The sequence below is a fragment of the Talpa occidentalis genome, unplaced genomic scaffold (assembly GCF_014898055.3).
Source record: "Talpa occidentalis isolate TD23 unplaced genomic scaffold, MPIMG_talOcc4v2.1 talOcc4.10, whole genome shotgun sequence".
Taxonomy (NCBI): domain Eukaryota; kingdom Metazoa; phylum Chordata; class Mammalia; order Eulipotyphla; family Talpidae; genus Talpa; species Talpa occidentalis.
Window position 1 is genome coordinate 28,982,627 of NW_023600993.1, and position 14,095 is coordinate 28,996,721.

Genomic DNA, 14,095 nt, shown 5'->3' on the forward strand with positions numbered 1-14,095 from the left:
CGGACTCTCTCGCCGCGGGGAGACTACAAGTCCCAGGTTGCCTGGCGCGGGCGGGGCACGTGGGCGGGGCGGCGGGCGCGGCTAAATAGTCTCCGTCGGCCATTTTGTGGGAGAAGCCGCAGCGCCGCCTCTTCTCTCGCCTCTCCGCATCCGTCGCCGCCACCTCTTCCTCCGCCTCCTCCTTGGCGTCTTCCTGCCTCCGCCCGGCTTCCGCCGCCGCCGCCGCTGCAGCCGAATCCCAAGCCCGGGGCGACGCTTCTCCTTATTTTTTTACGTTTTCTCGCCACTACAGCCTTCTGACACGGTGATCCGGGCGGGCCCCGCAGGAATTTTATCCCTTCACCGGCCTCACACTAGTATCGCATGTCCACTATCCAGAACCTCCAATCTTTCGGTAAGAGCCGAGCCCGCTGCCGCCCGTGCCCGACCCGCGCGCCCCGCGCCGCCGGTGCCCTCCCCGCCCACCCCTGCCAGGCCCTGCTCGCCCCTGCCCACCCCTGCCCGGCCCAGGCCGGCCGCCGGACCTCCGCCCCGAGGCCCCCCCGGCCGCTCTCCCCGCTGTACCCCGAGTGGGGCTTTGTCTCGGAGCCCAGAAAATGGCGACTGGGCCCCTGGCGACCCCCTCCCCGAGGACGGCCGCCAGACCCGGCTCCTCCCCCCCGGCCCCCCCTGCGGACCCCGCGCCGCCCCTGCCCGGCCTCTGCCCCTGGGCGCCTCCGCGACCCCCTTAGCGGCCGCGGGGCTGCGCTGCTGCTGCTGCTGGCGGGGTGCGGGCCGGGGTCCGCATCCCGTGGCGCCCGGGCGGTCTCCAGCAGCTCCTGGGGACGTTTAGTGCAGGTGGAGATGCAGGTGCAGATGCAGATGCAGGCCGCGGAGCTGTCACAGGACAGTGGTCCAGGCTGCACCTGCGTGGGCATCGGTGAGGTTCCAGCTCTTGGTCTGGATGTAGCTTCTGCTCCGCGCACGGTGCAGGGACGGGTGATTGTTGCGGTGGGCACGTCTGAGTGTTGAAGTTGTCTGCTGGAGGTACGCGAGATGACGCACATTTTTATAGTGGCTACAAAATTAAGGTTTTAAGAGGCTTCTCATTCGACGTGCAACGATAACGTCAATGGACACATCTGTTTCAGTTTTTCGCTTTGAGTGTATCTTGCAGGTTTTATTAATGCCCCCACCCCAGATGCCCACCTACCCAAAAAAGCAGAGCCACTAGAAGCTTCTTGGCTGACTGCCTAGATTAGAGTTTACTAGTTGCCTGGGGAGTCCTTACTAAAATAAAATATATTCTGCTTTGGAATTTTATTTTGTATCTCTTTGCAGACCCCTTTGCTGATGCAACTAAGGGTGACGACTTACTCCCGGCAGGGACTGAGGATTACATTCATATAAGAATCCAGCAACGGAACGGCAGAAAGACACTGACTACTGTGCAGGGCATTGCAGATGATTATGACAAAAAGAAACTTGTGAAAGCTTTCAAAAAGGTAAAGGTGCTAGGAAAAAAAGATTAAAATACTGTTGTTAATGTACACTTTAAATCTGGTCAGTGGGTGAAACTGATTAGACCCAAGAAAGCTGTGTGCATCCTTGTAATTAATGCCCAGAAGTTTATGTCTGGTCTCCCATCTTAAAGTAAGATTTACCTATTTTCAAACAATAAAAAGTGAACCGTTTAGCTTTTGTTCTTCCCCATAAAATCAGTTCCTTTTTTATGATCTGCTGATTCTTGTGCAAATTAATTTGGGGCTGTTGGGGATTACAGGAGACTAAACCTCTTTCTGAAATAATCAGGTACACTGAAATAACTTTAGTCTTACGGTGAAAAATAAAACCTCGTATTTGACTCAGTTCACTTATGTTATATACTCTCCAGAAATTTGCCTGTAATGGTACTGTGATTGAGCACCCTGAATACGGAGAGGTTATTCAGCTTCAAGGTGACCAAAGAAAAAACATTTGCCAGTTTCTTTTGGAGGTAAGTTATTGGGTGCTTTATGTAAAACCTTGAGATTGCTTCTGAAATTGTACTGAAAGGCAATGTGAATTATTTCCTCTTTAGTGAAAAACACATGAATGAAGTAAATTGTTAGTTAAATAATCAACTATCATCTCAGTATTGCTGGCATGTTGGAGGTATTCAAATGTCTTGAATTGTGTTCTGTTAACAGAGATTCTTTTAAATGACCTCCTCCGTGTTTTGTTAGGGATGAACTTAAATATTCTTCAGAGCGATTCTGTGAAATTAAATTTTGTTTTGCAGGTTGGCATTGTCAAGGAGGAACAGCTTAAGGTTCATGGATTCTAAAATGAACCTAAATGCGAGGAGAATTTGAATAATTTGCTCTCTCAGCAGTTTGGCTGCCTTGTGAAATGATTCTCTGCAGTAAACGGACTTTTCATTTATTTAATCATTCAAACTTCCATTCACATCTGCATGATTACAGAAAACATGGGGTATGTAGGCTAGTAACACATAAGAAAATTGCAGTAAGATGGTAAACAAAGCCCCGTATTCATCTTAACATGTTTCCAATGGAAAATATTTTGTTTTGAGTGTTTATTTGTTTATTGTTCAGTTTATTACTTTTCACTTGATTAAATGTTTTTTGTTGTATTAAACCATGTATGTTGCAGCTTAACAATAAAAAAAAAAATTTATGAATTCCTTTGTGAGCAGTTAGGCTCCCAAATTTAAGCAAGAGACACACAATTTTGTCTTTCGTAATTGGAGTTCTCATTCTGCAAGTATTCTTTATAATTAGCTTCAGCTGCTGTTAAACCCAAAGTGTAGAGGAAAATCACATGTGGCTTGTGTCCCTCATTTACTAACTCAAAAATAAGGATAGAAACATGAGTAAAGTCAGCCAGAGCCAAGGAAATTTATCAGAATATAATGTTAATCTGAAGTATAATTTAAATGTTAAGAGTATTAGCACATAGACTTCTCTTATGTGTTAGTATCCATTGTTACTGAACTGCCAACATAAATTTCTAAGTGCCAGATGATACAGTAAGCTTCTGACATAAAATGTTTAGTCATAGGCACCGAACTGCAGGTGCTGGTGGGTGTTACCCTCTCTTACAGATGGAAGACAGTGGAGTTGAAGTTAGCATCCCTAGAGTGCTAGAGACTGACAGAGTTGGGGTGCCAGCCCAGGGCTTCCAGACAGAAAAGTCATGTTCTTTCACTCCTGTCACAGTTCTGGTGTGTGTCACCACAGAAAGTGAGAGCCTGAGTGATAATGCATGGGGCTTGGCGGTGCTGTCAGACTATGATCTGCAGTGTTACGTTTATGAGATTTCTGCAGCTCATCTTTTGAGTTCCAGGCTTCTGATTTTTATTGAGTAGTAATTACTTGCTCAGTTATACAAGCTGTGCCATTAAAACCTTTTAGCCAAGACAAATGCATCCACAAGTGTGTATTTTTTAGCTTGCTACAATGGGAAAATCATTCTGATTTGAAAAAGGTTACCCACTTGGGTTGCTACGCTCTGCTAGCTGAGCCTTTAACCTGTTTTGATAACTGCTTTTGGGAAAACAAAATCAGCCCCCAGAGTTTACCTCTTAAAAACATAAATACTAGATACAAACATAAATAATAAATTTCTTACACTTCCTTTCAATCAAAAAGACTGGTAATATTAGGAAGTACCCCAGAATATAGTGCCAAATTTGGTAAGCTCATTTCTGAAAATACAATTTGACTCGAGATTAGAGTTTTGGGAGAATTTTCCAACTTACTGGAGAGACTTCTTCCTGTAATGTTTTATAATTCCCCTTTAGTTGAAAGGTACATAGAAATGGTTTCCATAAATGATACAGCAAAAACATACATACTATGCTGTCTTTTCATTGTATTTATAAAACATCTATTGGAGCCAGGATAGGGCCCAGATAAGGATTGTCTGTTAAAGTGAGATTGAACAGATCAGGTAGAAAGACCAGGGACGCCTCCTTGATGGGGGAAAAAAAGACTCCTCATCCTAGGACCCAGAAATGAGTTCTTTTTGTCCTTTTTTGTCAGGCCACTCCCACTGGAGTGGATCTAAAGCTTGAACTAAGCTCCTGGGTTTTATGAGGAGAACTGCCTGGGAACCTTTCTTGTCTTTGAGCAGTGCAGTGAAAATAAAGGACATAAAGATTACAGATTTCTGCAGTTTTCCTGAAACTAATCAGAGGGTAAATGTAGCGGCGGGAAGGAACGGAGCAAGTTCTCTATGATCCGGCAGGTGGGGTAAGGAGGCATCCTGGAGCCCTCGGTAGCTTTTGCAGGCTTTTATTGGGATTTTCCCAGGTACATGGCAGGCAGGATGGCCTCCCAGCTCCCAGCAAGTCTTCACTCTTTCTGGGGTCTCCGGCTTCTCTGCTCCTTTCACTCTCGCTCTGCTGTTCTGCTGTTCTTCCTCTGGCATCCCAGTGACGCCACCCTTACAAGCCCAGTCTTAGCCCAGGTGTATCGCATCTACATATGCCCACCCCCTACTCCAGGTGCCCGCCATTAGGCATGCATTCAGGACTGCAGGGATCCATCATCAGTCCTAATGGCGGGAGGGCAGAAAAGCCTGATACTTTTACTTACCCTACAGTAAACTTGCATTTACCCCCTTATGTGGAAAAGCTGTCTGGGATCCTTAGGGCATAGTACCTGAGAGCAAGGCGAGAGCCTTGGCAAAAGGAAGTAGGAGGCACTAGAGACTGAAGAGGGAAAATAGCCCATCTGGATACCTCCTTGTGCCTCCTATGTGGGGAGAGTTTGATCTCTGGTTTACCAGTCTGTTGCTTGGGGAGACAAAATGAAAAGTAACTGAGGGCAAGTAGATTTGCCCCTGAACCTCTAGACAGGTCTCGGTGAAGCCATTGGCAAATAATGGGCAAGTCTAACCTTTTACGCTTGGTCCTTTGCTTCCCCGGCCCCCCCAGGAGGGGGAGCAGCCTTCACTGCCTGCTTGGGGACTCAAGCAACTGTTCTCTTAACCAGCTAAAAAGGGGGTGACTGCTCAGATGGAAGGAACAGTTGTCCTAATCTGGATGACAGTTAACCAAAGTACTTTGAGAAACACAAAATGGCAGCAGACATGTGTCTGTCACCTGTTGCCAGCTGGGCTCCCGCTAAAGGAATGGTTAGGCTCAAAGTCAACCTCATAGATTGTCCACACCTACCTGCCCTGAGGATTTCCGTGCCAAGCCAGAGTTCCACGGGCGAAGGAAATGGGATGTGTGCCCTGCTCAAAGATGTGTGCCCTGCTTAAACGTATCAAATCCTCATTTGCAGTAAACTACAACTAACTGCTCTTATCTGACAGGCTCTAGCCAGGTGATAAAGTGCTTATCTGGGATCAGGGGGCCAAGTGAGTCAGCTAGAATTAAGCAAGACCAAAACCAAGTAAGGAGCCCTCAGCGGTAACTGCTCCTTTGATGTGGCTATGCAGGCACTTAATTCCCTTTTCATCTGGATTATGAAAGCTGGGAAAAAGAGAATTGGAGGAATGGCTGTTTTCCTTCTCTCCTGGAAAACCATTCAGTGTGGAGTTATTGACTGTTCTTGAATGTTCCTAATCTAGGCGTTGCTATGTTAGATGACATGCAGTCTGTGCGGCTCTCTGACCTGTACCTATAGAACTTGGAGGGCAATTTAAACTCAGCATTGACTGGATGCTTGTATGGGTCAGGCGGGTCACTATTTTTGCTACGCGGTGGCATTTGAACGTAGCAGGGGGAGCAGTGGATTTGCCCTGGTCTGAAACGGCTCCCAGTGAACTGAGGCCATGATCTGAGCTGTCCTGCTGCCTTTGTGCCAATAGCAATCTACAGACTTTTCTTGCAGAAAGCAGTTACATACAGATGGGGCCATCCATTCAAGGCATAAAAAGGTACTAGAGTTCAAAATCAGAATCACCTATAGGGAATCTAAATGAAGAGGCCACCAAGCTGGGCTTCGGCTGTACTGTGCTCTGGCCTGAGGGTTTTGAAGGGTGTCTAGACCTACCTAATGGTCTAAAAGGAGAGTAGGTGTAACTAGGTCTCCATGTGTCCTTGTAGGGTAAATGAAGTTGATCAGGCTTTTGCACCACAGGCCTCTGTGGCTATCACCTGTGGCCTTGATTGTGTTGATGCAGAAGGGGCTTGGGAGCGTGGGCCAGGACATGCGTGCCTGACTGTGGACACCTGGAGTATGATGTGGGCACGCGTAAGTGGGCACACCTGTGCCTAGAGGCCAGGCCTATAAGGGTGGCGTCACATTGGGGGAGAGGGTTCAAGTTGCTGTCTCCCTGCTGGCTTGTTTCCCCTGCATACTATTAAAACCTGTGAAAACCTATGAAGACGCTAAGGCCTCCAAAGTTCTCTCTCTCTTTTTTTTTTTTTTTTTTTTAATTACTTTTACATAGAAGACCTGGGGGTTAGGTCAGAGGTGCACGAGGTGAGAGCATTCACCAGAGACAGAGTGGGGAGCAGAGCAGGCAGATCTACTGAAATACACTGCTGACGGGAGCAGCTGGCGAGACAGGAGAGGTCTGCTGCGCCATGTGGGTCAGCACACTGGTCACGGATTGAACGCAAGCTATAGCAGTGACACTGCTGAGACTTACCTCCTAGGCCACCAGGTAGGCCCCCCCAAAGTTCTCTTTTAAACTGTTACAACCAATGGTGAACTTACCTGGCCTGGGATGGTTGCAAAATAGTCCTTCACCCATTCTTATCAGGACCCTAGACCTCACCCTGGAGCCCACTAGGCAGGAACAACACAGTCTGAAGAGGAGTGACAGAGAACACTTTAATACACGTCAGCCATGACCGGTTCTGTGGGGAAGACATGGATTTGGAGAGCTATAGTTTATTGAAGTAGGAAGAAGTGCCATCCGTTCCCTGGTCGCAGATGTCCATTCTGAGTGCTTTATTGCCAGTGATTTGTTTTTTAAAAACTCAGGATAGGGCCTCCCCTGGTGGCGCAGCAGTTGAGCGCTGGGCTGCAAGGCTGCCCGCAGCCTCTGCAGCGCTGGTTCGTTCCCTGGCCACCATTGGCGAGGGTCCCACAAAAAAAAAAAAAAAAACCAAACTCAGGATACATTATCTTCAGATTAGACGACAGGAACCACTATTAACCCTTCCAGGTAGACCAAAATTGTGGAAATGAAACAACATAGGGAACTCAAGAAGATGACATTAAAGGAGTAAAATTGAGGGACTGGGGCCAGAATGGAGTGTTTAGGGGAGGTACGTGGTCCTTCAACACCCCCTTGTGGTCACTTTAAAGACTTGCTCACTCCTGGCAGCTCAGTGTAAGTTAGGAAGCTTTAAGTTGCAGGCATCATAAAGCACCAACTGACAGTTTTAATTTTCTTATCTCTCAAATGTGATGTAGAAAATGATCAAGCCAATCCTTTATTATTGCAATCCATAAAAATCTATTGCGATTTGCTTTTACCTAGGAGAGACAATAAAATGCTTTCCCAGTCTTGCCCTGGGGACATATGAAACCGCCTCACCTACTATTTACCACAATGTTATTAGAAGGAATTTAATTCAAATGTAAACAGAGACATCTGTATATGGTCTCCAGGGAGTGGGTGATTAAGATAGAAGACAATCACAGCTCCTCCTAAATTCACCTCTTGAGGGACCCAGCAATCTGGAGTTTTACATACGCACACAGACGAAATTTGTAGTGCTCTCAATGTAAACCTCTGTCTTCGGCCACTGCACAGATCAGTGTGCCATTTTGGCTACTGGAAAAACACCCATTTAGAGGGCTACCTGAAGATTAGCAGTTTTTGTCTAAACAATGCAGAGACTGGATTCCCTACGTAAGTCTTTAAAGCCAAAATAGGCTCACTTGGAGTGTCAGGGTTGCAACTGGGAGAGCAGGCTAGTCAGCAGTGATGAACGAGGGTCAAAGTGGGCATCATCTCGACCAGGGCATCCTGACAGGAGCCCGCATGGAGGGGAGTGGGGTGTAGAATGTAGAACAAATGGAGCTCAAAAGAGATCAGAAAAGCTGCCCGGAAGTGGTGAACCCTTAAGACAGGCAAGAAAGAAAGAAAAAAAGTTTTTACTAAAATTCTAAAAAAAATGATAGGCAGGAATGAGGGAAGAGCCCTTTGGGGGAAGGGTGAGAGCAGCCTGGGGCAGGCCAGACTCAAGAGGCTTGGGCTTCCCAGCTCCATGAGCAGGCGGGCGTTGACCATACTTCCTGGGCCAGGTGGCAAATGGGAAGGTCATGCTGCGAGTGTGATCAGGTCCTGCCTCTCATCCAAAGCAGTCTGGCTGGGGTGGATCAGGCATGGTATTTAGAAGGTTTTAACTCGCTGAAGAGTGTGTGATCGCAAAGATTAAGGCAGAGCTCAGCAGTTTAGCTTCCTGGACCCCTTCAATGCAAATCAAATAGGCTTCCCAAGCTTGTCCTTGGACAGGTGTTGGATTTGGGTGGTTTGGAGAATTGCTTGAGAAAGGAATCAGTGAAAAACAGTTGCAGAAGGGAGTGAGAAACACATCGAGTCCCAGTGGGACATCACAACAAAGATTAGGATTTCTGCACAGGCCGTCTCTTCCTGCCCTCAGAAGCCTCTTTTACTCCCCACTGGAAAAGTGCCAGGCTGATCATCATGGTCCTTCAGACCCACATTCATCTGTCATGCTTAACTGTTTCCTTGAGATACAACTCACATGATATGCGACCATTTAAAGTCTAGAAATCCAGTGGGTTTTAATATATTCAATACATTCATGGAGTTGTGCAATATTAAATTTAGAACATTTTCCTGACCCTCAACAAAAACCTAGTACTCATTAGCAGTCATTCCCAGTTGTATGTTCTCCCCTAGGACTCTTTAGCTTTGGTTCTTGCAGTTAAATCTTTGGTCCGTTTTTCCCTAAATTTTCTGTATTGATGTATAAAGTAGGGGTCAAAATTCATTTATATGTGAATGTCCAGTTATTCAAGCACGACTTGTTGAAAAGATTATTCATTTCCCCACTGAGTGATTTTGGCACCTTGGTGAAAAATCAGTTGATCACGAACAGATATTATTACTGGATTCTCAATTCTGTTTCATAGATTCATTTATCATTATACCAAAAATACACTGTCCTGATTACTATAGCTTCTAAGTTTTGAAATTGGGAAGTGTCAGTCCTCTTGCTTCATTCTTCCTTTCAAAGATGATTTTGGCTTCTCTATGTCTCTTAAATTTCAGCTCGTTTGAAGGGTCACTTTGCCTCTACATGAGGGCCTCTGCCTTGTGCACAGGTCTCTGTCAGGGACTTTGTGGAGAGAACTTGATTGTGGGGTGACTGAATGCCATAACAACCATCCCAGCTCATAGCATCCCAGTCTTGTCTTTATAATGAAGGGGATCAGAATATGCCACTTGGCATTAGGAATATTTCAAACTGAAGGCAATTGAGAAGAAGCAGATACAAAAGAAGTCCTCTGTCATCTTCCAGTTAGCCTAAAAGCAGTACATAACTTTGAAAGTGTGCCCTCTCCTCTCCTCCCCCGCAAGGAAGGACAGAAGTTAGTCGCTGGAGACAACTGGGGATAGGACCAGAGGGATGACACATCAAGCCTTTCTAAGTAGCCCTTTGTGCCATGGGCTTCCATGTGTGTTTTTGCCTTCCCATAATCTGCTGCCTCTGGCAGCACAGTCCTTTCATTCCCTTTTTCTTGTCACTTTTCTGTAAAGTTATTTTACTTTGCTCAGAGGCAACCTTAGCCAAGAACCATCTAGTTCTAACCATCCCTTTATAAAAATACAAACAAGCATAGAAAAGGTGGTTCTATTCCCAATGTGGAACCAAGTGTATAAATTATGTGAAGAATTGCTTACAGGTGACTGATGAGGCAGGCCAGTGCAGGAAGTCCCTTTAAGAAAATAGTTTTCAACCATTTGTTAAACTTGTCTGTCTTATTTAACTTCTGTAACAGTTGATATCTGACTGTCCTTTTTATAATGCAGAGTGAGAGTGTCTGATAAATACTGTCTCCACCATACCTAACCACAAATCCCTAGGTGAATTAGGTAATTTAACTAGTTGGGGGGGGAAATTGTAACTGCAGTACCCACATGTAGACTATAGATGGTGCTATAGACCCGTTTACAGTCACTCCTTGCATTTCCGGAAGGAATCTAATTTCTGCTTGCATTTAGGTTTGTTTTAGGGAAAAAAAAAACCACAAAAGTCAGATTGAGTGCTTATGAGATACTGTCTAAATTCTCAGATTCTCCAGACACTTAAGAAAACACATCATAAAAACTTTGGTTTAAAAAACTGCAGAGTGCAGTGTGGACTTCTTAATCCAGACCTCACTAGGGGAAGTATTTGCTTCCTTGGATCTTAATGGTCAAGTAAGTTGTTCAGTCATTCCCTTAAGAGGCTTTCCTGGTTGATGTATTTTGCAGAGCAAACAAGCAGTCCTCACAAAAGTCACCTTTGAGGGTTAAAAATGTTAGTCTTTAGTAGGGAACAGTTTTGCATCGGGGTGAAATTGGCTATAGCAGTGATGAAAGGCAGGATACCTTTGGATGATTAGACCTTTCCAAGCACCACACACCCCAGCATTTCCATCCTCCCCGACCCTCAACATCTGCTCCAACCACAGCCCCTTGAGCTTTCATGTTCCTGCCTTAACAACATCAACAAAACAACTGTGTGAGGTGACGGATGTGTGAGGTAGCCCTTTCTGTGGTACCCATTTCCTCAAAGGTGGTGCATCAAATCATCAGATTGCGCACCTGAAACTTACACAATATTATGTGTCAGTTATGTGTCAATAAAGGCGGGGGCTGGGGGAGAGGAGACTGGCCTGCTGGTTTCATTGACTGTACACCTGACTCAGAGAGCTAGGGCTTACCAGGGAGTCTGCTTTTCTAAGACTTTGTGGTAGTGTTGGCAGCCATGTCTGAGGAGCAAAGGTTCACGGCAGGGTGGACTGACAGGAGTCAGTGCAGTGGCTTCAGAAGCAAGCTCCAGGATTTGGAATGGGAAGCCCTGCATTCAAAGTCAGGTTCCATCACTTTCCAGCTGTGTGACCTGGTCAAGCCACTAGCCCCTCAGGGGCTCATCTGCCTCAGCAGTCACTGAGGGTGACGGTGTCACATGGCGGCTATGCGGATGAAGTGGAAACCCAAGGCCTTGTGCCGTGGAAGGAGTTCAGCCGAGTTTTCGGGAAATGTAGAGCTTATAAGCAAAATTGGCAATGGCGACACCGGTGTGAATGCTCAGGACCACTGCTAGTTTGTCGTGGAAATGACTCATGGGACCACTTTTGAAACCTGCCTGATAATGAAAATTTCTGCCATACAGTGGAAAAACACAAACTCTTGAGACTCATTATCTCCCAGGTCCTAAGTCAGAAATCTCTGTGGAGGGGAAGGGACTTATATTTTTAAGAAGTGCTTGGAAGGATTCTCTGGATCCAGTAAGTTTGAAGCACTCAGTGTGCAGAATATACAGATATGGGAAAAGCTGCCTCTTATGTAGAAACTAGGGAACTATACCCTCCATGCTCCTGAAAGGAACTCACCCTCTGTCTGGCAGCTTTCAGAAAGATGGGCTTAAAAGCAGTCTAGGGACACCCCAACTCTCTAGTGAAAGGTGGAAGGGAAAGGAATTGGGGAGACAGAGACCTACAAACCCTTAACTGGAGGGATGGGGGCAGGCCTGGGTGAGGTCTCTAGGCTTTCCCAAGGGGCATGTGCATTCCTGGGGGCCGGGGAGCAGGAGGGCTTCGTGCTTGGCAGAAGGGAAACCAACACACACCGATCCTCTGAGGTCCACATCTGGGCAGAGGAGTTAAGAGAGGACAATCATCAGGATCATGGAGATAATACAGTTCTGTGCGGACATTTTATCATAATCATCAAAATTCAGTGTTTGTCCCCCACCCCCCAACTCCTCCAAATTCCTTTTCTGGAATTTATGCCAAGGAAAGTGTCCAATCATGGGTCAAGAAGCCCCTGGGTTCCACTGACCCCTCCACTCAGCAGTCTGGACAGCAATCTTTGTGGCACCTTTTTGCTGGGGTTCCCTTCTTTCTTAATTTTGTTTACCAAGTGTAGGGGAGCTAGGTTAAAAATCAGGCTTTTTTACGCCCTCCTGTCATTATCCTCTATTGCTAGCACCTGTGGTCTTGCACGCACACCTGTAATTATGGACAGCTGGGCCCAGAGCAGAACACCTGTGCTGAGGGGCCGGGGGCAGCGTCATGCACAGATGCCAGAGAAATGCTGAGAAAGCTGCTCTGTAGTAAAGGCCTGATTCAGCAGGAAGGGCCTGTCAGAAGCTACTGAAGGCTCCAAAATCATCTTTTTGTCTGTGAGAACTGAGATGAACCTACCCAGCCTGGGGTGGCTGTAAAAACACCAAGGAAGTTCCCCTTCCTGGTTGCCCTCTTGGCAGTATTTCTTGAATAAGTCAGTGGGCTTCAGGCAGTTTGTGATAGGGTGCACAACAGGAACCTCCACTCCTGGGCCTGTTTCTGCTCTGGATATAAATCCAAAACTCCAGAACTTTATACCCATACCTGTAGCAGGGACATCACCGGCAAAATGCCCACTGACACCCCTGAGATGTATGTCCCCAAGAAACCTTTCCATCTGGTTCTTCAATGCTGGCTGCTTCAGGGCCAGACAGGGCCAGACTGGAATCCCTGGCACACACTTCAGTTACAAACCCCGAGAAATCACTGCATCTGCTACCCCAGCCCCCACTTTGACTGTTTTTACATCTATATTCCTTTACATCTACATTCCCCTTTACAAGGGAGAAAGAAAACTGTCCCACAAAAGTGCTCGGGGGTACCAATTGCAACAGGCCTGGGACGGAAGGGCTTCCCCTCTGAACCCTGGCCTGCACTGACTGACTACCCAAGAGGAAACAGCCAGCTCCATCCACAGCGGAGTTTCACCTTTAATTAAACTTTAATTCACTCATGCCTTGTCCCTGTGGCCACATGCTGCTGGGAATTGGCGCCACAGTAACCTGGACTCAGGCCAGGCCCTTGCAGAAGAACACCCAGAGGCATCGCCAAGTAAAAATAGATTTCCCTGACTATTAAATCCAATGCTCTACTCAGGGAAGCAGCCAGTGAGAGCACTCCCAAAGGAAGCCCTGAACTGCCTATGGGCAGAGATCAGATGCTTTCAGTAAGCGCACACACACACACACACACACACACTTGAGCAAGCTGGGATTATGCAATCACCCATTTAAATGCATCTCATTTCTCCAGGGAAGTCATCAAAGTGAGGATGAAAAAGCAAAAGCTTTCAACCATCCACAGGTAGAAGTGCTAACTTTGTGCCAAGCACTGGAGAAATGAGATGAAATTAGTTTTCAGCAGAGAGTGCCAAAACCCCACCCACCGAGCACCTGGAAATCTCCTAAAGCTCCCTCAGGTACCCCTGGCTTTCTACCCTCAACACCTGATCCCTCTGGCTGAGCACCATCTCTGGCTTTGGGAGCATGGACTTGGAAACAGGACTGTCCCAGGTGCCATGAAGTCAATGCCCACAGGAGGGGGTCCAGTGAGGAACAGGAACTGGGGGATACATACCTGGAGTCCTCACCCCTTGGCCTCCCAGAGGCCCCCTGTGAGAGGGTGTCCGTACTGCTGTCCTGCTCTTTTACTCACCCTACATTGGCATCACCCTTTTCTCACTAACTTCCTCCCTCCCTCGGCAATTATTCTTAAACTCAGCAATAATGACATTTCCAGTTTAGCTTTACTAAAAGTGAGCATCTGAAACCCAAAAATCTACAGTCCAAAGCCCATGAGTCAAGGTGACATCACTTCCCCCTAACAAAGGGAGCCTGAAGGATCTTAAAGAGCCTGGCTACTAGATTTCCAATTTTTAAAAGAGCCTGAAACTCTGCATTTTTTAAATATTAAGAAGCCAAGCGAAATCTGTTTGTTGATGAGAGCCAACCCACAGTTCCTTAGTTTGTAACCTCTGGTTCCGCTGGATTGTCCATCCCCCAAGGGTGACCTTTTCAGGGAAGTTTCAGTTAAGTGGTATGGCCAAAAAGCGTCTTGTGGAGAGTTAAGAAGATCTGAAAGTGAGAAAATAGAGGAAGCCAGTGTAAATGACTTTTTCC

General features: G+C 46.6%; 1 protein-coding gene across 1 annotated transcript; it reads left to right on the forward strand.

The window, feature by feature from the left end:
• The first annotated feature begins 348 nt into the window (after positions 1 to 348).
• On the forward strand, positions 349 to 2,721 carry EIF1B (eukaryotic translation initiation factor 1B). Its single transcript, XM_037526746.2, has 4 exons — positions 349 to 394; positions 1,321 to 1,484; positions 1,874 to 1,975; positions 2,261 to 2,721. The coding sequence occupies exons 1-4, from the start codon at positions 364 to 366 to the stop codon at positions 2,303 to 2,305; spliced, it is 342 nt and encodes a 113-aa protein (XP_037382643.1). The 5' UTR covers positions 349 to 363; the 3' UTR covers positions 2,306 to 2,721.
• The last annotated feature ends 11,374 nt before the right edge of the window (positions 2,722 to 14,095 follow it).